Here is a 22,088-nt window from a genome sequence, read left to right as displayed (position 1 = left end):
CCCCTCCCAAAAGACAAACACAAGAGATTTCACAGAGACTTGCTGTAATTATCATTTTAATTGGATTGTGTGATTGTCCTTTTCGTGCATTTTCTCAAATGCATTTAAGCCTTTATTTAGAAGAGAAGATTAAATGTTGCAAATCAGCCCTGTTAAATCCTCAATAAACAAAGGAAATTCCTGGGCAGCTGGAATATGTGCTTGGAGACTTGTGCACTTCCTTTGCGCTCTACATTTAGGATTCCTTCTCTCCTTTTTTCCCCTCAAATTCAAGGGTAGAGTTACGTAGCTCCTCCCACAAGGGGAGGTGGGTTTCAACCTCTCCACCAATAGCCTCGTGCTAGCACTCGGTCTGGAACTTTGGGACAACCAATCATCATTGAAGTTGGCCGTGACCGTCTCCCAGGGCAACACCGAGATCCCACACATGTGGATCACCTTTTACAGTCAGCTACTGCCTACTGTCTGGTGTGGATGTTTTTTAGACGAAGGGAGGGAGGAGTGCTAGCAGTGGTTGTGAAGGACGGGACAGCTGGTGTGAGGCCAAGGTTTTTCACTTAAGAAAAAAGGGAGTGCATAGCGCAGACGCTCCTGACAGGAAAAACTGTCCCAGCTCGGCTTGGAGTGGAGAAAGAGGGCAAAGGGGTGACATAGTGGAGCTTGTTTTAAAAACTGGGTTTGTTTTTATACTCTGCTGTTTGTCTGCGTTGCTTCATAATTCCTGATGGGTTTCCAGAAACTGGAAGCCGTAGAGTACAGACGAGGAAAAGAAAATCTTCACAGTCCGAACTTCGATGGGGAAAGAGAGGTAGGACGGACCTCTGCCTTTTCTTAGATCTGTTTAATTTATGTTTTTTTTTTTCGAGGGAAAGTGTATTTGTTATGAGTTGAATATTTCACAATAAAAGGCCTACCTCATGCATGTTGCTACTGGGCCACTGGATTGAGAAACCGTATTTGATTTAAATGTACTTAATCAAATAGCCCAAAGCGTTTTAGGAATTTTAAGAGCAGAAGGTGAGTCGAAGAGAGAATTGCAGAGTGTCTTTATAGTTTTCACTCGAAGTCTTTTTGTAATAAGGTCCTGTTAAGAGAAGGAATTGTGATGAATCACGGGAGATTGAGGAGGAATTTTAGTTTCTCAGCAGCCATTGTTTCCCTCTCTTGCTTCCCTCTCACGTTGACCTTTGCATTGAGGGTCAGTAACTCAGGCATTTAAACACACATCTGTGGTTATGTATTGCGAGGTTATGCGAGAACACAAATGAGGAGCATATGATATGCCCCCAGTCACTTTGTCAATCTGGTGGTGTGCATTTCTGGCTGATTTGTGGTTAAACTAAAATAACTCCCATGGTGGAGCAAGCAAACTCTAGACCTGGTTTGAAAGTGGCAAGGTCTTTTACAGGGAGACAAAGTGGAAAAAGATGTAGACACTGACTAATAATGACTAGCTGTCACTAAAGCTCTTACAAATTCATGACGGCTCACTTTTAGGGGTGTTTTTAATTGCCAGAATCCATGGAACGGTTAATGTGTTTTCATTTATTATCTCATTCTGTTTTTATTTTATTTTCATCTCTGTCTCCCTCTCGTCTCCCCTTGGTTCAGACTCTGGACTCTAAGTGTCCTGCTTGTCCTGAAGAAAAAATTAGGAAATAACTGTCCTGTGAAGTGTGGGTGTGATAAGACAACGGGGCTTACAAATCTCAGCTTTCCAGATTTGCTGTAATAAATGACATTCTTTCCTAGCACTGGCATTAAAGGTCTGGTTAAACGTTATGCTCCAGGCTTTTTGTTATTTACTGTATGACTAGTGTTTGTTTCACTGTAGCAATAAGTTCTGCATTATATTTGTGACCAGAGCAGATCAGCCAGGTCACAAATGTTTTGCCGTGGGATTGCTTTTCTGTAAGAAGCAGGTCAAAGAGGCTTTTTGATCACACTAACTATTAGGATTAGAGTTGCAAAAAGTGTGTGTGTGTGTGTGTGTGTGTGTGCTTGCATGAGTGTGTGTATTTGTTATGTAGATGTGTAGATTAGTACCTAAGCATTTGTGATGTGGTGATTCATGAGTACCTGCTGGTAGCAATGCTGTGTAGTGGCTGTGAAAGCTGCCTGAGGTACTGCAGGGAGCGCAAGTGTGGATCTCTCATTAAGCTGAGACAAATTAAATTAAATTAGCCTCTCAAAGGAGTCAGTTGTGCATGTCATCCTCCTAGCAACTTCCTTCAGTCTACTTACCACAATGACAAGTCTTGTGCTTAACAATTATTTAGGAGAATTGGCAGGTCACAGCAACATCGATGCTTACCACAGCAGCTTTTGCAGTCCTGGAGCATTGCCTGTGTTTTTCTCTGAGATATGAGACAGCGTTATATGTTTTACTGTATGTAGAATTTTCCATAACCTCCTGGGACTCCAGGATCCAACCTTTCAGGGACTCTTTTAAATTAGCTTTTAAAACTGAAACAGAAAAGAGCAACAAACAATAAATATGTTTAGGGATCGAGAGTCAAGATAGGTATTAGTTTCCCAGTGCCTCTAGTTTTATAACTGAAGGAGGCGTTTTGCAGTGAAACGCTTTAGTGTTTCATTTGTATTTTTGACCGCCAAATTAGTAATCAGTGAAATGCAAGTAATCTGGTTTTTCGTAACTTTGTTGGATGTGCTGATTTGTTTTGAGGGTATCAACCTTTCATTTGAATTTTTTCAATTTAATTCATTTCAAATTTTGTCAAAGCTCAGTCTTCTTTCATACTTTATCCCTCCAATTTTACAGAACCTCAGTTCCTCAAGGGTGATGGATGAGTTTCCACCAAGTCAGCTGAAGCTAATGCTAAAAATATTCTCACATTGTTATTGAAAGAAAGGCCTCATTCTGGTAATTAGTGATTCCTGCTAGAATTTTATTTTCACATCTGAACCCATTTATAGGTTTTCTTATGAACAAAAATATATGGTGCATTCTTGTGGATTGCAGTGTCGTCCGTTTTTTCAGTTAGACCAGGAAGCCTTATGGATCTGCTGTGGATTTGGGTTTGCATATCAGAGTGTAAAACCAACCCCCGCCCAACTGAAAAGAATTTCCTGGTATAAATATCTTGGAGATAAGCAAAAATGTGTGAATCTTCATTTAGTATGAGGCGAGATGCTTTGCATGGGGCAACAATGGTTGCTCTACTGCTTTGTCTCACCTGGGGAACACATGTCAGCTCAAAGCTTCCTGTGAATTCTGTGGCAAGATTCACCATATAAAGTCACAGAGCTCAACCCACACAGCGATGATGGAAATCTTACTGGCAACCTCTGTAGCCTCTGATACTGATGAGCACTATCTGAGCGGTAGCTTTTCAGATTCATATATTTATATGGGGGATCACTTTGGGAAATAGGACATGAAGCTCAGTGTTGGTAAGAGTCACATCCCTAGTATGAAAGGAAAGGTGTATGTATACTCAGCAAGGCCTCTTTAAAGATAGGCTCCCCAACTCAGTTCTTATGTAGCTACATAGTGTAGCTAGCTGAAATAATATAGCAACAAAATTAAAAATAGAAAGTTGTTTGTATAGCTACAGTTTTTTTTTGGCAGACTGCATCAGCGGAGATGAACTTTGAAAATTGATAATACACAAAATGTTTTCTACAATTCCAGCAAGATATACATATTCCAGATTTCATTTCAGTCAGAGTTAACCTGTTTCCTTATATGCATACAAAGTTCAAAGTGAAATATTGTGTCATTGAAATGGAATTGGCTGCATTGCTAGTTTATTTATTGTCCCAATGCTAATTTATTTAATAAAAATAGCTTGTTACTGTCTGTGAAGGGTCTTGTCCACTGTGCAGATTCAACATTTGAATTAAGTACCACACTGAAGGTCTAGTTAAAAACTTTTTTCCTCAATGTTAAGGTAAAAATATCTTGTCTGTACTATGTGCCCATTGACACACAATCAAAATTATGTTTCTTAATTGATTCTAAATATGGTGTGTATTTGTATAATTTACTGAAACTTGAAAAATATGATAAAGAAAACTCAACAAGAACTGACTATTCTAAATGTATCTATTCTAATTAGTTTGAACTGGAAAGGTGGTGGTACAAGTAATAACAAATATAACTGTTAAAATGGAGTGTGTTTATTTTCAGTTCAATTTTTTAAATCTTAAGAAGTTATTCCTTGGTCCCATATGCAGGAGAAGGCCTCACACATGAACACATGAAAAGATGCTACAACCCCTGGCTATTACTCAGTGTTGTCATGGTGACAAAGTGCTGTCAGCTGCAGGGGGAATCGCTGGAAGGGTAGCCATAGCAATCCAGCTGCCCAGCCAGGCTAAGTGTCTGGTCGCCAGGTAACTATTCAGGAAGGCACAGTCCCTTTATTTTAAATTAATAAAACAGACTTTAATTCATGTTTTGATGTCATCTTACCCTCTATTGAGGTAAAAAAAGAAAGTTTCATTTTTCCCCCGTTATGTTGCAGTAATTGCTGCGTACCCGGGTGGGTCTAACATTTAACAAAAAAGCGCCCTGTAGTTGATCTTTGTACTTAAGATAATTATTTTAATACTGAGATGTGTAGACATGTGAAATAACCTGCTGTTTCGTTTGCATTACTCTTTTTTACTGACCTGGTTCATTAAAGCTCTGTGACAGACGTGCCCATGGCTGCATCGGAGCTTGCAGCCGTGCAGCTGTTTTTATATTGCTCTGTACAGACATAATAGCTCTGAACAGAGTACTGAGTAAATTAGAGTGCTATTTGTTTGTACAACTAGAGAGAACAACGAAGACCAAACTTTTACTTTTCCAGCTACAATAATAATTAAGTGGCTTTTTGACAGAGAGGCTACATTGCATAAACTACATAATTATACTGCATGACAGGATAAATAACTTAAGTATATGACATATAAATTTCTACTCCCAAATAACATTGCTGTCTAAAACCATTGTGTCCTTGAACTGTTATTTAAACATTATAGGGTTCAGCAAGATTTAGTTACTGCATGTTCCATTCTTTCTGTTACCGGTGGTGAAAGTGGAGGTTCTCTCCATCACGGCCTTCCCCCGGCTGCTGAGCAGATTACTGAGGGAGGTGCACTATCTCAGTCTCTGTCAGGAGTGGCTGGAGCACAGACTGGGCTTTAGCTGTATTATCTGATGAAATTGAAAAACTGAAATGAAAGCGCATTCAGGAATATTCCTGGGTGTAACCACAGGAGCCACCGATGATCAGGTCACTTTCGTTCACTGGTCTCCCCTCCTCCCTCTGCAGCTGCGCCTCTCCCCTGACGGCCTGAACTCGCCATGGAGGACGTGTCGCCGGCCAACGGCTCTGACCCTCTTAGCGGTGTTCTAGAGAAGGCGGAGCTGGCCAGGAAGCCGGACGCCGCCCCGCGCGTGAGCGACGACCAGCCGTGGCGCAGCCCTGGCTCCGAGCCCGGGCCTGGGCCTGGCACCCCCTCCTCCGCCAGCTGCTCGCCCAGCTCGCCCGGCTCGCCCTGCGGCGCCAGCGGTCAATGGCAGCTGCAGTCCCCTCCGGGCTCCGCTGTGTCAGCCCTGCAGTCCAAAGTCCGGGCCCTGTCCGAGCGGCGGGCGGCGGGCCAAACCGCCGCGGCGCTCCTGACGGTGCCCGGCCAGCCGCAGGCCGCTAAGAGAGCCTCGCCCTCTGTCCTGGGGCCCGCGGCCGCGGGGAGATGGGTGTCCAGCAGCAGCGAGGAAGAGGCGGAGCCCCAGGCGCACTCTTACCTGGCTAATTTCCCTTCGCCAGGAGACATAGAGACTCAGGGGGAGGGGGTAGTAGGGGGGGACGGGTGCGAGGCAGGCCTCAGCGCAGGCCTGGTGCCTCTGTCCCGAGAGCTGGGAGAGGGGGCCAGTCTGGAGAGCCTGTCTGACGTGGGCTGCAGTCTCCCTGACGAGCCCCCGTCCATGAAGTCCTGGGCCCCTCCGAAGGGGTTCTGGAAGGCCGCCCGGCCCGAGACGCTGCTTCTGAACGGGGACGCCCCGCTGGCAGGGGACAGGCCCCCCGGCGGCCCGGCGGCGGGCGCGGCGGCTCAGAAGAAGGCCTGGGCGGCGGGGGGACGGGGGGTGCGCAGGGAGATCCAGAGGTCGGACAGCCTGGAGGGCCACCTGCGCAGGTGCGTGCAGACGGAGGCGGGGCCGGAGGGCCCGCTGGGGGGGCTGTGGAGGGCCGACAGCTGGGAGAGCGTGTGCAGCAGCGGGAGCTCCCTGTCTCTGGCGGAGCGGGTGGAGATGAACCGGGGTCTCCTCAGGCAGATGCTGAGCAGGCCCAGCGGGAAAGGCCTGGAGGGCCTGGAGGGCGAGCACAGGGCTGAGGACCCCGCAGAGTGCAACGGCAGAGGTACCCCGCCCTCACCGCCTCCCCTCCATCCACTTTAAACCGGCAGCCGCATTTCAAACAGCCGGGATTAGTGCAATGCATGAGGACTCTGGGTTTGGGAAATAATCTCTTAAATCTGGCTGATGTTCAGGATGGCAGGTAACAGCATGCATCTCAGACAGGGGAGGGAGAAGGAAGAGCACGGAGTTCATTTCAGACCGGATCAGAGTGACGTCACTGCGCTCATTATCCTGTTTCTCAGAACTGCTTTCGTTCTAAATATACAGTACCCTCGGTGCTGCAAAATCAGAATGCAGGAAACAGAGAGGCTACATAGAGAATGCTCAGGTAGAAAGAAGGGGTCACGTCTGAAGCAGCGAGAAATAAAGAATGTAAAGATAGTCCAGGAACAAGCAGAGTGGTGTTACTGAGCACACAGCCAGATGTTCTGCTGCCTAATTGGACTCTAGTCTCTCCAACAGCAGTTTCTCTCTGGCTGTGGGTAAAAGACTTGCGTGTGCCCATGTGTCCTGAGATAAATACAGCTGTCCTATTATTAGAGAAAATGGAGGACAGAACACAAACACCTACCAGTGTTTTGATAGAACCAAACAGAAGCTGAAATGTTTTTTGCCTGAAAGTGTGACGGTGCAGTGAGCTTTGTATACTGTTGGCAGTTTAAGCTGTATGGCCTGTGGGTTTAAAAGGCTGGTTTTCATACATTTATTCAGAGCAGATGATAGTTTGAAGAAAATTACAGTTACCTGCATATGAGCCGATATCAAGAATCCACTCCTCATGACAAATATAATATTTACAGTATTATTTTCACTGTGCAGTTCCACATAACAATTAAAAACTTAATGTATGAAACATGCTAATGAAGCGGGTTGTTCAAAGTAAAAAAAAAGGCTATTTTAGATCATGGAACAAAGCTGGAGCTCTTTTGTAATTGAAGTTAGGCTACGTGTCTCTGTCTTCAAAGGATTGGTGGCCCTGAACGACAGTGACTGGGACTCGGGGATATCTCTGCAAGACAGCGAACACAGTCAGAGGTACGACTGGCAGCCTTTGCACTCCCGCATCCCATATAGCCCAGCCCGGCTACCAGGAAGAGCTTAGCTGCTTACAGTGGAACATCAGCACGCTTGCCCCCTCCCCTGCTGGCATTGATATGTGTGCTTTCGTGTTAATCTGGGAGGTCTGTGTGCGTCAGAGCTCTGCGTGTAGGACTACAAATGTGCCAGGAGACACCGTGCGGAGGAACAACTGGCCATGGCTGAGCCAAGTGCTCATCAGAAGGAGATTAAGATTATGTCACTCCCATGTCCGTGCCCCTTCCCCTCAGCATCATTGCATAATGTGGCTTTATAATATTCCAGTATTTAAACAGGCAGACCATCTCTCTCCTTTTCTTGGAAGGTTTGAATTGGCTCTTGATTTGCTTCTTGCTTCTTGCTGCTTGTAATGTCTTTCAACTGGAATAGCAAATGGAAGAATGCGCAGAATTGCCCAGTATACATAAATAATCACTGACTATAAATGTCAAAGAAGGAACAAAAGCTGCTTGGGCTAACAGGCAGAGGAAAGAGATATTTCTGTTTTATAAGACACACACACACACTCGCGCACACATGTGCACACGCACACACATACACAGACGCACTCTCACACACACACACACAGACACACTCTCACACACTCACATACACAGACACACTCTCACACACATGCAGACACACTCTCACAGACGCACACTCACACTCACACGCAGACACACACACACACACACATACACACACTCACAGACACCCTCTCTCTCTCACACACGCACACACACACTCTCACACGCTCACACACATACACAGACACACTCTCACAGACGCGCACTCACACTCACACACGCAGACACACACACACACTCACAGACACCCTCTCTCTCACACACACACACACACACACTCACAGACACCCTCTCTCTCACACACACACACACACACACACACACACACACTGGGCTCCGTCAGCCTAATGAGCTGTGACGGGCCGCTCTGCCCTAATCTCCGCACTGTGCGAGCTCTCTCCCTCGCGCTGGCTGACGTGCGCCTCTCTGGTGTCTCCCCCTCCCGCTGGGACGGCAGGGCCTTTGTGCTGAGCGACGAGCTGCCCCTGAGCCCCCGGCACGAGCAGGCCAAGCGTCTGCTGGAGCGAGCGCGCATGAAGGCCCGGTCCTGCCCTCTCAAAGCCGACCACACCATCCTGCCGGTCCAGAGGGACAGCCCGTAAGTGTGTGTGTGTGTGCGCTTCCTCTCCGGCTCCGCGCGCGCGCGCGTGTGTGTGTGTGTATCCTCCGTGTGCTCGCTCTGTTGTTTCCTGGAGAGGCTTAGCTCTCCAAGCAGCACCTGGCTCCCCGCTTTTTCCAGTCCCAGCCCCCCTCTAAACGAGGTGAACTGTCGCCAGGATTTTTGCCCGTCGCTTGCCGTTCGCCTCATTTTGGTTGCAGGACGGGGGGGGGGGGGGCTGTGCGCCACCCCAGCCCACCCGAGCTTTTGTGTGCGGCCGCTGTTTTGTGTTTGGCGTCTGTTCGGTTAGCGCGCCGCGGGATGTGAGTTTGGGCTGAAGTGCGGTTGTCCGTGTCCTGAGTAAACGGCGTGCTTTTGTGTTTTAAAATGGACAGGAGTAGGGAGAGGAGGACAGGAGCAGCAGCTGCTCTGTTGGTGCTGCTCTTTAACTATGATGATGCAACAGGTGCTGTGCATCTGGTACATGTGGAAAAGAATCTTTGTGCTTTGTGTGGATTTTTGGTTTTAATTTGTTTCTTTCCCATTTCCTTTCAAACTGAAATATGTTGGGTTTTCCAGACACATCTTCATATTCTTCAAATTAAGTTTATTTGTAATCTGTAGGTCATGAATTCAAATTACCCCACTAAAGTAGCTATTACAGTACTGATGTAAAACACAGCAGTGTATATGTATTTTTATATTTATAATTTTTACATTTTGTGTTTGGGAGCCAGGCAGCAATGCTACCTTTCCTGCCACAGTTCTATTTCTGCTGTGAACGTTATGCAAGCAAACGGGAATTATGCAACATACACGCAGGAGTGCCCTTCACATGGAGCCTTGATTAACGCAGTGCATACGGCTTATTCTATAGGGCCACCTGTGTCTTCATATACCAATGATTAGCAAAGATTGTGGTCAATTAAATCTTCCATGTATAACTAAATATAGTCATTTCAAGTAATATTTAGTAATGATCTAAAGTGTGGTAGAATATGTCATTTGTGACTGAAATCATTCCCAAACTCCCTAAATGTCTGATTCTCTTTATAATAACTGGGCATGAGAAAAATATACCACCAATTTAAAAAGCTGAAAAGAGTTGCGAACATTTCTTTCTTGTTTTTCCTGTCTGCATTTTTTCTGAAGGTTTGACGTGCGAAGTCTAATTTACTTTCCTGCATCACCGCACCTGTCATATCTGCCAGCTGCCCCCCCGTTCCCTCCCTCCCCCCTCCTCCCCAGGGAACCACTAGATTAGCAGTGTGTACCCTGATAACACTTCAGAGCGACACAACACTCTGCTTCCCCAGGGAACCCCACAAGAGCTGTGCTACACACACTTCCTCCAAAAACTCAGTTTCCCAGTGTGCTCTTAGGTCTTTTTCAGAAGTTAAACCCATATTTATTAAATCAGTGCTACTTGATCATAATAGTACATTTTTTGCTGAATGTTTAGAATAATGCCGCAAGGCTTTGGATGTAGGATTTTAAGTTTATAATAATAGTCTTCTTGTAAAACAATATTGTTCTCTTTAAATAGTCAACTAAATACTGAATAATTCACATGAATCGAAGAATATAGGTCTTATCCATTATTATGCATTGACAGGGGTTCCTCTGGAATGTTATTGAGAACCCCATAATCATTCAACTGTACCATGTTGACCGTAAAAGCAATAGTGATGAAGTTCTTTTCATCAATGTCCAGTAGGTCTATTTAATTAAAGGATTATTCAGAATATTTGCCACACATTTAATATGACCTTTTAATAATGTCCTGGGTGGTCAGTCATTCCTAGACAGTGTTAAGTCCAGTTCTGTCTGCAGACAGTGTTGTGTGTGACCAAACTGCATAATTTGATTTGTCTCAGAGAGCTGCATACTGTAGGTTCATGCTTGCCCAGCGGGAACATGCTGAATGTCTGGATGGAGAGAGCTCTGTTAGACTAATTACAGTTTGTCTCTTCCCTCAAGCAGAGAAAGAGCATGTCTGGAATGCCGTAGCCTTAGAGAAACAGGAGCCAGTCCACAACAGACAAAGAATTCCGTAGGCATTTAAGCAATCTTCCATGTGCGGAGAGAAAGCAGAGTGCCATGTGTAAACTCTGCTGTGTGTGTGTGTGTGTGTGTGTGTGTGCGTGTATATGTATATGTGTGTGTGGTGATCATGCTTGTGTGTGTGTATGTGTGGTGTTCATGCATGCGTGTGTGTATGTTGTTTGTGTGTGTGTGTGTGGTGAACATGCATGTGTGTATATGTGTGTGTGTGCGTATGTTCATCCGTGTGTGTGTGTTTTTACATTACATTACGAGCATTTGGCAGACTCTCTTATCCAGAGCGACGTACAACAAAGTGTATAACCATAACCAGGAACAAGTGTGTTGAAATGTGTGTGTGTGTGTGTGTGTGTGTGTGCGTCTGTGTGTTTGTATGCCGCAGGGATCCGTCGTCCAGGGCTGGAGTGTCGCTGCGCACGGCTCCGCTCGCGGGGAAGGAGGGCGCGGCGGCCGTTTCGGGGAACCTGAGCGACTCCTCCAGCGGGGACTCGGCGTGCGGCCCCCGCCGGCGGCACGGCCAGTCGCCCACGCGCGTGCGCTTCGAGGACGAGTCGGAGAAGGATGCGGAGGTGCGCTACCTGGAGCGCCTGCGCCAGCGCCGCCGGGCCGGCGAGAGGGCCCAGGGCCTGCTGGTGTCCAAGCCCAGCCTCTCCTCCTACGTCAACGGCAGGAAGGACAGCGAGACCGCCGCCGAGCCCAGCCGGGCTCCAGAGAGCGCCCCCTTGTGGAGCAAGAAGACCAGGAGGATCCAGGACAGGGCCGCAGCGAACGGAGGCACCCACGGCAAGGCCGTGCCGCAGGAAGTAGCCGGCAGGAAGTGCAACTCCTGCGGGTCTGTCCTGGACGGTGCCTCGGCTGTGCATTTGACCCCCGACTCAAACTGCCAGCCCCCCCAGACGGCCTGCCACCATGACTCTGAAGGGAAGGCGGTGCCCGTGTGGGTGGCCCCCACCCTCACTGACCGCACGGTGCGCACCGAGATCATAAAGGAGACCTACATCGGGGAGGTGGAGGCCTCTGGTGAGCAGGCGGGGGGGAGCGGCGCGGGGGAACGCGTCTCCACTTTGGGGAAGCTGAAGAGGAGGAGCAGGAAGGGTGAAGGCCGGCAGGAGGCGGGGCTCAGCCCGTACGCCAGGACAGCGGCGGCGGCGGCGGGCGGTTGCCAGGAGACGTCCGCCTGCAGGCCGAGGCGCGGCGGGGCGGAGCTGAGCGCTCCCCGCGGGACAGGGGCGCTGCCGCCCAACCCCTACGCCTCAGAACAGCCAGGCCGCCGCCCCGCCTCCCCAGCCACAGAGGGGGTGCCGGTGCCCCCCCTGCTGGACGCTCCCCCCAACCTGCTGCCCATAAAATCCGCTCTGAAGTCCGGGCCCAGGAACCGGCCGAGCGGGCAGCGCGTGGTCAAGCTCGTGCCCCCGCCGGAGCACCGCCTCCTTCGGCCGGACGGCCTGGAGGACGCCCGCGACCTGGAGCCCCGCCTCCCGCCCGGACCCGCCGCGGAGCAGCCCCTGGAGCCTGAGGCTCTGCTCCAGGGCCTGGAGGAGCAGCAGTGCGCCGTGCCGAGCTACGGGGAGGACGGCCCCTCTCTTCTCAAGCCCTGCCCCCCTACCGGCGGCAGCCCCGCCCCCTGCCTAAGGCCCTCCTCCCTCAGGTACTCTCCAGCCAGAGGCCTCTCTGACTACGAGGTTGCAGAGTCCTGGGACCCTGCCGCAGAAGAAACAGGTCAGCCCCAGCGCACACAAATCTGCTTAAACTGCACAACACGCAGAAATCCCAGACAGCGTGACTTCACATTGGGAACAAATGCTGAAATGAACGTTGTATTAATGTTGTGTCAGACTTGTTTTAGAATCGGGAGGCTTAGGAAGGTTATCGCATTAAAAGTAAACAGGCCTTTAAGGCATACAGAGCTAGGTCACACCAGAGACCTATTTGCTCTGCATTCACTTGGTTGAAACTAGTAGACCTGGCACTTCAATCTGTTCAGTATGAAACTTACTTTGAGGGCTCCTAATTTTCTTATGCAGAACAACATACATATATACATACATGCATACATTTCTATGGCTGAAAGTTTTATTTTCACAGGTCTAAGTTAAGGACCTTTCTTGAGGATACAACAACAGTGTAGAAATTTGAGTATCAAACTGCAGCCCTTAAATATCACGCTGCTGCCACATCTGATAATGAAAATGTGTACGATAAATCACACAAATACCACCTGGAGAGCTGCCAGTGATAAAACATCCCTTATTTCATTACTGGAGTGAGGTCAAATTGTTGAGTTAAAGGAGGATATGTCAGCCAGATTCTCATACACGTTTAGCTTTACTGAGAAGCAAGGTGGGTCTGAACACTGAGTTACTTTGGCATCCATTTCAGATGGTTTTTTTAAGTGATGTAACATGTGGCGCAGATATTTCATGGTGTGCAGCTGGTTTGAGTGAGAGAGGATGCGTGTAATTTTTAGCTTTTTTTTGGCAGTTTGTATGTGTGAGTGGGCTGGGTGGGGCTCCGCCCGGATGGAAGCAGAGAAGAGGCCTGTTCGATGGGTTGGGGGGGGGGGGGGCTGATTGAGTCAGAGGCGTCAGCTCTCACACCGTCTCTGTGGGGGTGGTGTGACGTCAGCGGGCCTGCCGCACGTGCTCAGTGCGCCCGGGAGAGAAACGGCTGTCAGCAGATCCCCGTGGCCCCTGCCTGATTGCCCCGGGGAGCCCCGATCATTTCACGCGAATCCTCCGCTTAATGAGGGCCCTCACTCCTCTGAGAGCTCCCTCTGCACTTTCCCTTCAAATTCAAACAGAAAAAAAGTCGTAACATAACATATATTCCACCAGAAACAAACATATACAGTATGCTTTTAAAGTAATAACTGTAAATTGATTCTTTCACCAAATGAAAAACCAATGTGCGCCAAAAAAATAATTTCTAGCCGTTACAAGTGAGATTTTTTGGGCATCTCGCTAGGTTACAGCAGGCAGTTAGGTACTGTGCTCCATCTCTACTGCATCTCTACCATTCAATGCCTCTCTTACCATTCCATTTCTCTTTCTCCTGTTTAGTCTCTCCTCTGTTTCTTTCATGTCATGCCATAAACAAAGAGCAGAGAAGAATCAATCACTTACTACAAAGACTTAGTCTATAAATAAACAGAGATTTGATGGTACACTCTGGGTGTTGATTGGCCTGTTCTCTCCTCTGCAGCTGTGGGCCGGCTACTCCAGGCCAATGGAGAGCTGTGCCATGATCCAGCCAATGTGTGCTCCGCCCCTGCCGCCCGCTGTGTCAGTGATGGGCGAGTCAGGGGACCAATGAGGGTGGAGCATCTGAGGGAGGACAACCCTGACCTGAAACAGTGAGTTCCCCATGCTGCACCTTTCAGTGACTGGCCAATCACAGGCCTCAGACTGAGTGGCGAGGATAAGATGTTTTTGGCAACTACTCATTTTAAAAAGACTGCATATTGTGACTTCTTGTATTAGCAGTAGCAGGGCACATTATACATACGCTGCATATTGTGTGTAGTAGTAGTAGCAGGGTTTTTATTTGCTTTTGTTTGGTGTATTTTTTAAGTCTGTTAATAATGAAGTAACTGGATTGTTCTCCAGGATTTTCACACAAATCAAAGTGACAAATCACTTGTTGACTCACCAAATACTTTACAATGTAATCTGTGGTAGCTCAGAAGCAGAGGTTTAAGAGTAGCGGTTTGGAATTCAAGACAATTGAATTCTTGTTTGAACAGTTTTTCCCCCATTTTTTTCCCAACAGCAAGCAGCCTGGCAGTCCCAACTGCCTTAATTCAACACAGCGCTGCCCTCTACTGGCCTTAAAGCAATACATGCATTTTGGTTTCTGTCACACACTTCTACCAATTTACACTATCCAGAGCAATTTATACAGCTTTCATTTGACATGTTATCCATTTATACAGCTGGGTAGTTTATTCATCAACTTGGGATAAGTGCCTTGTCCAAGGTGTACTGCAACAGTGCCCACCTGAGTGTATCTCAGTTCCCTAGCCATCGTGCTACACCTCCACTCCAGTTGTACATTTTGGACCCTAACTCTCCTGTTTCTCCACTTTGCCTGTCTCCCTCTGTGTTTGTTTACCCAGTGGAGTGGAGTTGCACAAGAGAGTTGTGTTCGAAGGTTTCGACCAGCGGGAAGGCAAGCCGAGGCTTTCTCTGCGCCGGTTCTTCTCGGCCATCGGACTCAACAGCCTGGGCAAGCACAGCAAAGGGCGCTCCAGCAGCATGGAGCAGCTGAGCTTCTGCCCGAAGAGCAGCCCCGCCTCCCCCGGCCCTGCGCACAGGCACTGCGGCCAGCTGAAGAAGGCCCCCTCGCTCCAGTCCCTGCGCATGGTGAGCCACAGCGGCGTCGAACACAGACACCCAAAAACCTCCGAACCTCATCCGCTGCACAGTAAACCTCTTCTAGGTCAGTGGTTGCCCCCGGTTTCCTGTGAAAGAGTTAAGGTGGGGCATGAGTATTATGTAAGAACACCACATTCTTCTGTTAGTCAGATCAGACATTGAATACCTTACAGGCTCCTTACAGTGTTGCTAGCTGTGCTGAGGTGCTGGTATTATGGTGTTAAATTTATACATCTGTTGTGACATATGTTGTGGTGTTATACCTTACAGTACCTGCATTATATTTGATGTATGAAAATTGCAAGTCAAATATTCTGAAATAATAATTATTTTGATATGTTGTAATTATTGTAATGTCGCATAATTGTATTTTAATTTTAGTTAAGTATTACGAATTTAGCATTCAGGAACCACTGTTGTATGAAAATCTGTGGTGTGTTTCCTCACCACCAGGGGTCGCCATTTGCCCAGCTGCGGAAAGCCTCATCAGTACAGAGTCTACAAGTACCGAAGAAGAAGGGAGACCGCTCCAGTGCATATACGCCCGGAGAACAACACTGCAGCCCAGCATACAGGTACTGATGAATCTGAGTCTCTGGAGTATCTCAGATGCTCTGTAGGTCACATGATCTGGGCCTGTGAAAGACCCTTATTTGCATTCTTTCCAGAGAGCACCAATCTATCTTCTATTCTATGACCGAAGACTATGAGCAAACTCTATTTGTTTTTCTTCTCTAATTAAACACCATCACAGAAAGGTCACTCAGCAGAAGGAATAAACCGCCAGCATCAAAAGTCAGATGGATTATAATCCTTTTTCCATTATAAACCAAGTAGGGTGAATTGATGCGCGCTAATGCATTCCACCCAATTAGCCAGTGAACCTGTCTTATGCCCATACCAGCTAAGATTTAGCATTTTTCCATCCCTGTCCCCCTAATGTGTCAGTAATGCATAGCTTTTCTATGCTCATTGGCAACATATTTTACATTACCTTAATGCATAACCCCTTTATGTTCTACAAGCCAATGCTAGCTGTTTTAGGCCCTGTTTAAAGGCTACTAAAAAAGGGAGAAAAGCTTTCAGAGTGTGGAAGAATTGCTAGAATGTTCTGACCTTTATTTTTATAGGACAGGGAAGCAGTGGCTCTCTTAAAATAATGTTGGGAAGAATTGTTTGTGTGTAGAACACAAACTACAGCATACTATGCTTAAGTTGAAATGTGCAGTTGACATTTAAATGTGCGCTGGCATATTTGAAACTAGAACCAATTCCTGGATGGACTGGTGTGGTTCAGGGTGGAGAAGAGGCAAGAGAGGGTGGTATGACCTCATAAGTGTGGGGCTGCTAAGTGATTGGAGGTGGGAGGTCTCGGTGACCTAGCTGGGTTATAAGGTCTGTCAGGTTCCACCATGTCCTAGAAAACCTGGAATTTGTAATGCAGTTTTTCAGCCATGGAAAATCATGGAAAATGAAAAATTGCCAAAATGTCTTGGAAAACAGTTGTTCTGGAAAATGTTTTTAGTGTAACGTTATAGGCCAAAACCACAGGTTCCCGGTCCACGATAACAATCTCCCCCTCTATATATCACATGTGTGCTCACATAAAAAGTCCTGGAAATATCTTGAAAACTGTGGGTACCCTGGTCTGAAAATCACATTGGCTGTCCAATAAGCTGCCAGCAGGGTTTTAAACATTTTTCAGGCTGCAGTTGGGAGCCAGTGGAAGGCAACGAGAAGAGCTGTGATGTGCATGGTCCATTTCTTCGGCTAATGAAAGCAATTCAGAGCTTCATCTGATGTCATACAGGAAACACCAGCATTGTGGTGTTATTATGTGGTGTGATTGTGTCACCAATGCAGTGGGTTCTGGGCTGGGTCAGGGTGTCTGCTGAGTCAGGGTGTGTGTTGGGTCAGGGTCTGGGCTGATTCAGGGTCTGGGCTGGGTCAGGATGTGTGCTGGGTCAGTCTCTGTGCTGGTTCAGGGCTGAGTTAGCTGCTATAATTAGATGCAGGGAGGGAAGTATTCAATTCTGTACGCTTCTGTATTAGGTACACAAAGTACTGTGGCCATTGCTATTGTTTGCAATGAGCAGTACATTTTTTAACGGGACACTAAACCACTTTAGTATGTGGCAAACAAATAGTACAAACAGGCAAAACAGGTATAGTCTGCAAAGGAGTGACCTGAATGAAACATAAAATACATATTTTGCAGACACCTTTAGCCAAAGCAGCTTTTAAAAGGGCATTTAATGTGGAACTATTCGCTGATTATGGATATTAAATTGCAGACAGACTACACCCAGAACATTGTTTGGCGATGACAACACAGAAAAGTACACATTGCAAGTACATAGTTCAAGAGAAATGCAGAGAATGCAATTTGTCTTATGTACACTATGGCATTGCCTTTAACTGAATTCTCGCACGGCCGGATTTTCTACTCTGAAAGCAAATAATGTCAGATTGTCAGCTCTGAACTCTGTGTGCTGTTCTATGCAAGACACTGAGTGATGTTTCTGCATCTTGAGCTGCTCTAAAGACAATGTGCTCACACCTCAAGAGCTCCAGTTAAGCCTGTAAGCAATCTTCAGAACAACATGTGGAGACGTGATTGAGGGTAACACCATTATAGGAAAATAACTGTTAATTCGTATCATCTGTTGGTGATTAAGAAATGCTGGAGGATATATTTTCTTACGGTGCTATGATTTAATAATGATTATTCCGTTAGAGTCCTGAAATTGTTACATCAAAAAATTATTACTCTTGCTGTAACGAAAGACATTGTATGGCTATGCCAAACTTGGTGCATTGACTGACTCGTCTGACTGTGTCTCCCTCAGTGAAGAGTTTATGAATGAAGAGAATCATAAATCATGATTTGTCAGGTGGGGAGGTGGCGTGGGATTTGGCGGGTGCTCAGGGCAGCTTGAGCATTCCCTGTATGCGCAGACAGCTGGTGCACGTTGTGCAACTCCTGAACGCTTTCCGTGTTCAGCCGTACATGCTGCTGCCGCCTGGAAGGTAAAAATAGAGCCTGCCGCCGTGCCAGAGGAGGAGGAGGGATGACGTGGAGCGTCTTCAGTTGCTTGGTGGAGAGATGGCGCTTGGCGCTTGCTTGTTGACACTGCATAATGAGCGGTGTGCAGTTGATATCCAGCAAGCGTACGTGTGTCCCATAGCTGCAGTCACATAAGAGCTCTGAACGCTTGAGAAGTCTGAGTGGAAATTCCCACACACTGTGACTCAAGATGCAACGCATACGTCACCTTCCTCGAGAGCCAATCAGAAACCCGATAGCGGTATGACAAGGGCAGTCTATAAATGACTTGCAATCAATCTCACAGGAGGCGAGATGACAGTATGAGTCTCTTGCTGCTACTGCAGTAGTACATGTTTTGGCCACAGTGTTCAACATCACCGTTTGCTGTACCTCATGTGTTTTGCTTGGGTGTATTGCTCATAACTCTTCTGTCACAGAATAAAGCCTCACAGGGCTTCATTCCAAAAGTGTAAACATTGTCTCTATAATCTCTGATATTATGTAGTTATGGTTTCAAATACACTATGAGAAGGTTTACAACCCATATAAATGCGTTAATATATTGTTTTAATAAGAGTTTTCATTCATCATCTATGTGAATACCATGTTTTTGCATGTATCTGTTTTACTGCAATTCTGTGTTCGGCCATTTGCTTTTCTGTTGTTGTCAGTTTATCGGTGTGTGCCTGCATCTAGAGTACATCTAGTCACCTGCTCGTGTCTGTCTCTTTGGGGGGAGTACATCTGTGCCCACGTCACTGGGCCACTTCCCCCTGCCGTGTGTGTCCAGCCTGCCGTGTGTGTCCAGCAGGGGGCTGCAGCGAGCTCTGAGTGTGGAGGATGTGGGGAGTCCCAGCTCCGTGCGCTCTGTGGGACGGGTGGCCCAGGCCTTCCCGGACGGGACCCTGCTGCTGGAGCTCCGAAGGCCCCCCAACGGCCCCTTCGGGTTCCTTATCTCCCGGGGTAAAGGTCGGCCTGACTCAGGTATTAGGAAGCCCCTTCAGTGAAGTAAATGACTGACTGATTCAATTACAGGGTCTCTTTACATACAGATGGTTCAATTAAATTACTCACTCAACTGCCCTTGGATTCCTTGATAGATGTAATCAAGCTATTGTGTGTGTGTGTGTGTGTGTGTTTTGCAGGCGTGTACGTAGAGGAGATGGGAGACAGCAGCACACAGAAGCTGTACGCGGGGCTGCTGGGGGTCGGGGATGAAATCCTGGAGGTGAACGGGGAGAAGGTAGCGGGCCTGACCCTGGAACAGGTGACCCGGATCATGACGCAGGACTGCAGCGCCTCCATCCGCGTGCTCAGACACCGGCGGGTCCCGCGCTGACGCACAGAGCGGCCGGGGCGGGGAGCAACGAGCGGCGCACCATGGAGAGGCCAGACGGAGGACAGGAGTCTGTTACAGAGCGCGACTCTCACAACCGGCATTCAGTGAGCAGCGGGGAGACCCAGGAGTCAACAACAACAACAACAACAACGATAACAACAACAACAAAAACTAATTCAAGGAGCATCTGGGAGAAGAAACCAGAGCAGGAAAAAATCTGCTCCTCTACTTAGTTTTGATTTGGTGCAGCGCTGAGGAAAGCGCTGTATTTATCCACAGTATACGTCTGCAGTGAATTTAAGTCCCCAAACTGACAACTGGGGTTCTGGAAAAGTCAATCCTACCCCCTTTTTTCCTCAAGGTGCTTCATACTTGATCTCACAAATGTGAGACCCCCAATGACCCCCCTTGAGCTTCCAGTGGCATTGTGTTTGCTCAAAGATAACAGAACTCAGTAGTCATCCTCTAGAAACATAGCTGGCCTTGTACCTCATTGATTGTTTCATCTGTTAAAAGGCTACTCAGATAAGAGCAATCTCTGTGCAATAAAAACGTTTTACTGTAGAAACCATGATTACCAAATACAGGTGTGAGACACAGACAGATAGGATTGAGTAGTAATTCAAATGGTCATCGTAGAAATGTGGAACAAACAGCATGCTTTCATTCAAGAGACCTCTTGAAACAGTTACTTACTTCATTGTTAATGAAAGAGCTTCTATTTCATTCAGATACATACAAAAAAAAGCTTTCTGCAATTTGCAACACCAGAATTAAGAAGGATGAAAAAGTACAGATGGAGTGCTTAACAGCTTTGGAAAGTGCAATCTCCGACCACTCTCAAATCTGGGATATATATAGACGGTGAAACACCACATCAAAGATAAATTAGATGATGGCTAAAACGGAATGTAGTGACTCAAGGTGTGTGGTAGAGTTTGTGTTGCACAGTCAAAGGCACTACCACACATTCAGAACTTGAGCAGCTGATCTTTGAGCTGAGCTTTTCTACTCCCTGTATCAACAGCCATTGCACCAGAGGTTTGTTCAGCTGCTCTGGAGCGTAGAACAGAATCACGGGAAAATACATTAGCAGAGGAATACTCTAAATGGATTGGTTTTTAAAGTATGTGTAATGGCAGGTATTACTCCAGTATATGGATGACAAATTCAAAGCTCTAATGTATTAGGAGACTCAAGGATTTTATTTTCCTTCAGTTAAGTTAGTTTTTGCACAGCGCAGATTACTGCTCTTTTGGGGTTTATGCGTGGTGTAAGAAATGTTTCCGTGCTCTGCTCTAAAATGGGGGCACAATGCTCTGTGTACATTTTCTGCTCCCAACAGGTTTTTACATTGAACCGAAGAGTCAAATTTGACCACATGAAACAGTCCTCAATCAATCAACCAGCAATCCTTCCTTTCCATGACATAGAGAAATCTGCATATTAACAAGTTTCTAATGAATGTTGTTATTCCATCACCATTTTTCATCATTGTAAAGGAGGGTCATTTACTGTCTTGTTTATAAATGATGGCAAACAACAAGTTAAATGGCCCAATGTGTGGGACCATACATGGGGGCCATGAATGGCATGGCCCCAAGTCATTCAAATGTCTTATTCCTGGTGTTTGTGGATCAGAGTGTGGTTCTTCATCCTTTGCTTCTGGATCTGCCAAGGAAAACATCAATATTCTGTCTTTTATGCAGTCTTTTAAAGTCTTTTTAGATCAGGTTCCTTCGGTGAAGTAATCATAGAGAAGGCGAATATAATTCCACAAGTCTTCTGCATTTTGTTGACTTTTCATGATGTCATTCTGGGTATGTTCCTTTGTCCAGCCTGCCTGTAGTAGTCCTGTGAGCTTCATCGTTTTTAATAGCCGTTTATGACTCATTTACCTCATAGAGGCGGGCGGAATGTTTTCAAGGCTGACAATAAATTCTGCCAGTGTTACGCCATATTCATGTTATGCCATATCAAAAATGTACAATAATGTGACACATTCAGTTGCTTATGGATAGAAATAGCTGAGATGTGTGGTTTGAAATTCTGAAATATGCAGTGTGCTGTTTTGCCATTTCAGTATTCACATTTTAGGAAGAAAAGTAGAACCAGTGAGTGACAGTGGGACAATCATGAAGCACCAATGATGGTGGAGTCCTTCCATACCTATCAGTATTAAAGTGTACAAAAAAGTGAATTGAAATCTCCCTGTCATACAGTCCATGCATTTTGTTACTTTTATTTATATTGAATACAAGGCAAATAAAATATTTGAACATGTGCTTGTGTTCATGTAAGACAATGGCTTGTTCTTGAAAAGCACTATTAAGGCTGCATTCAATTCATTGCATGGAAGGCATATTATAGCTCTTTAAATGCTCAGTCATCATGTGTGCATTGCGTGTTATCTGATCTAATATATCCGCATACTATACAAATCCGTGTACTGAAATCACTCTTTGAGCTCCTCAGTTAAAAAGCACCCACTTGATTTAGTGCACAACCATAAAAAGATGGACAACATCCCTTGCTGGTGTCCCCTCATAGAATTCTAAAGAATGAGCCACTTGGGAGAACAGGGCCTGTCCCTTTAAGAGAAGGGTGTGGGGGGTGGGAGGGCAGGGTAGA

General features: G+C 46.7%; 1 protein-coding gene across 3 annotated transcripts; it reads left to right on the top strand.

The window, feature by feature from the left end:
• The first annotated feature begins 408 nt into the window (after positions 1-408).
• si:dkey-121a11.3 (uncharacterized protein KIAA1614) lies at positions 409-21,740 on the top strand. 3 transcript variants are annotated; one of them, XM_064333247.1, is made up of 11 exons: positions 409-808; positions 4,201-4,359; positions 5,286-6,371; positions 7,336-7,405; positions 8,492-8,632; positions 11,079-12,415; positions 13,898-14,048; positions 14,811-15,057; positions 15,523-15,644; positions 18,927-19,102; positions 19,264-21,740. In XM_064333247.1, the coding sequence occupies exons 3-11, from the start codon at positions 5,318-5,320 to the stop codon at positions 19,455-19,457; spliced, it is 3,492 nt and encodes a 1,163-aa protein (XP_064189317.1). In that variant the 5' UTR covers positions 409-808; positions 4,201-4,359; positions 5,286-5,317; the 3' UTR covers positions 19,458-21,740. The 3 variants fall into 3 exon arrangements, with proteins under 3 accessions (XP_064189317.1, XP_064189316.1, XP_064189318.1); XM_064333246.1 differs by lacking the exon at positions 4,201-4,359; XM_064333248.1 differs by lacking the exon at positions 4,201-4,359 and having other exon boundaries at positions 410-808; positions 18,930-19,102.
• The last annotated feature ends 348 nt before the right edge of the window (positions 21,741-22,088 follow it).

This window comes from Anguilla rostrata, chromosome 4, assembly GCF_018555375.3.
Source record: "Anguilla rostrata isolate EN2019 chromosome 4, ASM1855537v3, whole genome shotgun sequence".
NCBI lineage: Eukaryota > Metazoa > Chordata > Actinopteri > Anguilliformes > Anguillidae > Anguilla > Anguilla rostrata.
The sequence above is the reverse complement of the archived record's forward strand: the minus strand, read 5'-3'. Positions and strand labels throughout refer to the sequence as shown.

Excerpts from the sequence above, each read along its gene's own strand:
- si:dkey-121a11.3 (XM_064333246.1), top strand. The coding sequence starts at position 5,318 with ATGGAGGACGTGTCGCCGGCCAACGGCTCTGACCCTCTTAGCGGTGTT. Across the intron at positions 7,406-8,491 it reads GACAGCGAACACAGTCAGAG|GGCCTTTGTGCTGAGCGACG; the intron begins GTACGACTGGCA and ends CTGGGACGGCAG. Across the intron at positions 8,633-11,078 it reads CCGGTCCAGAGGGACAGCCC|GGATCCGTCGTCCAGGGCTG; the intron begins GTAAGTGTGTGT and ends TGTATGCCGCAG.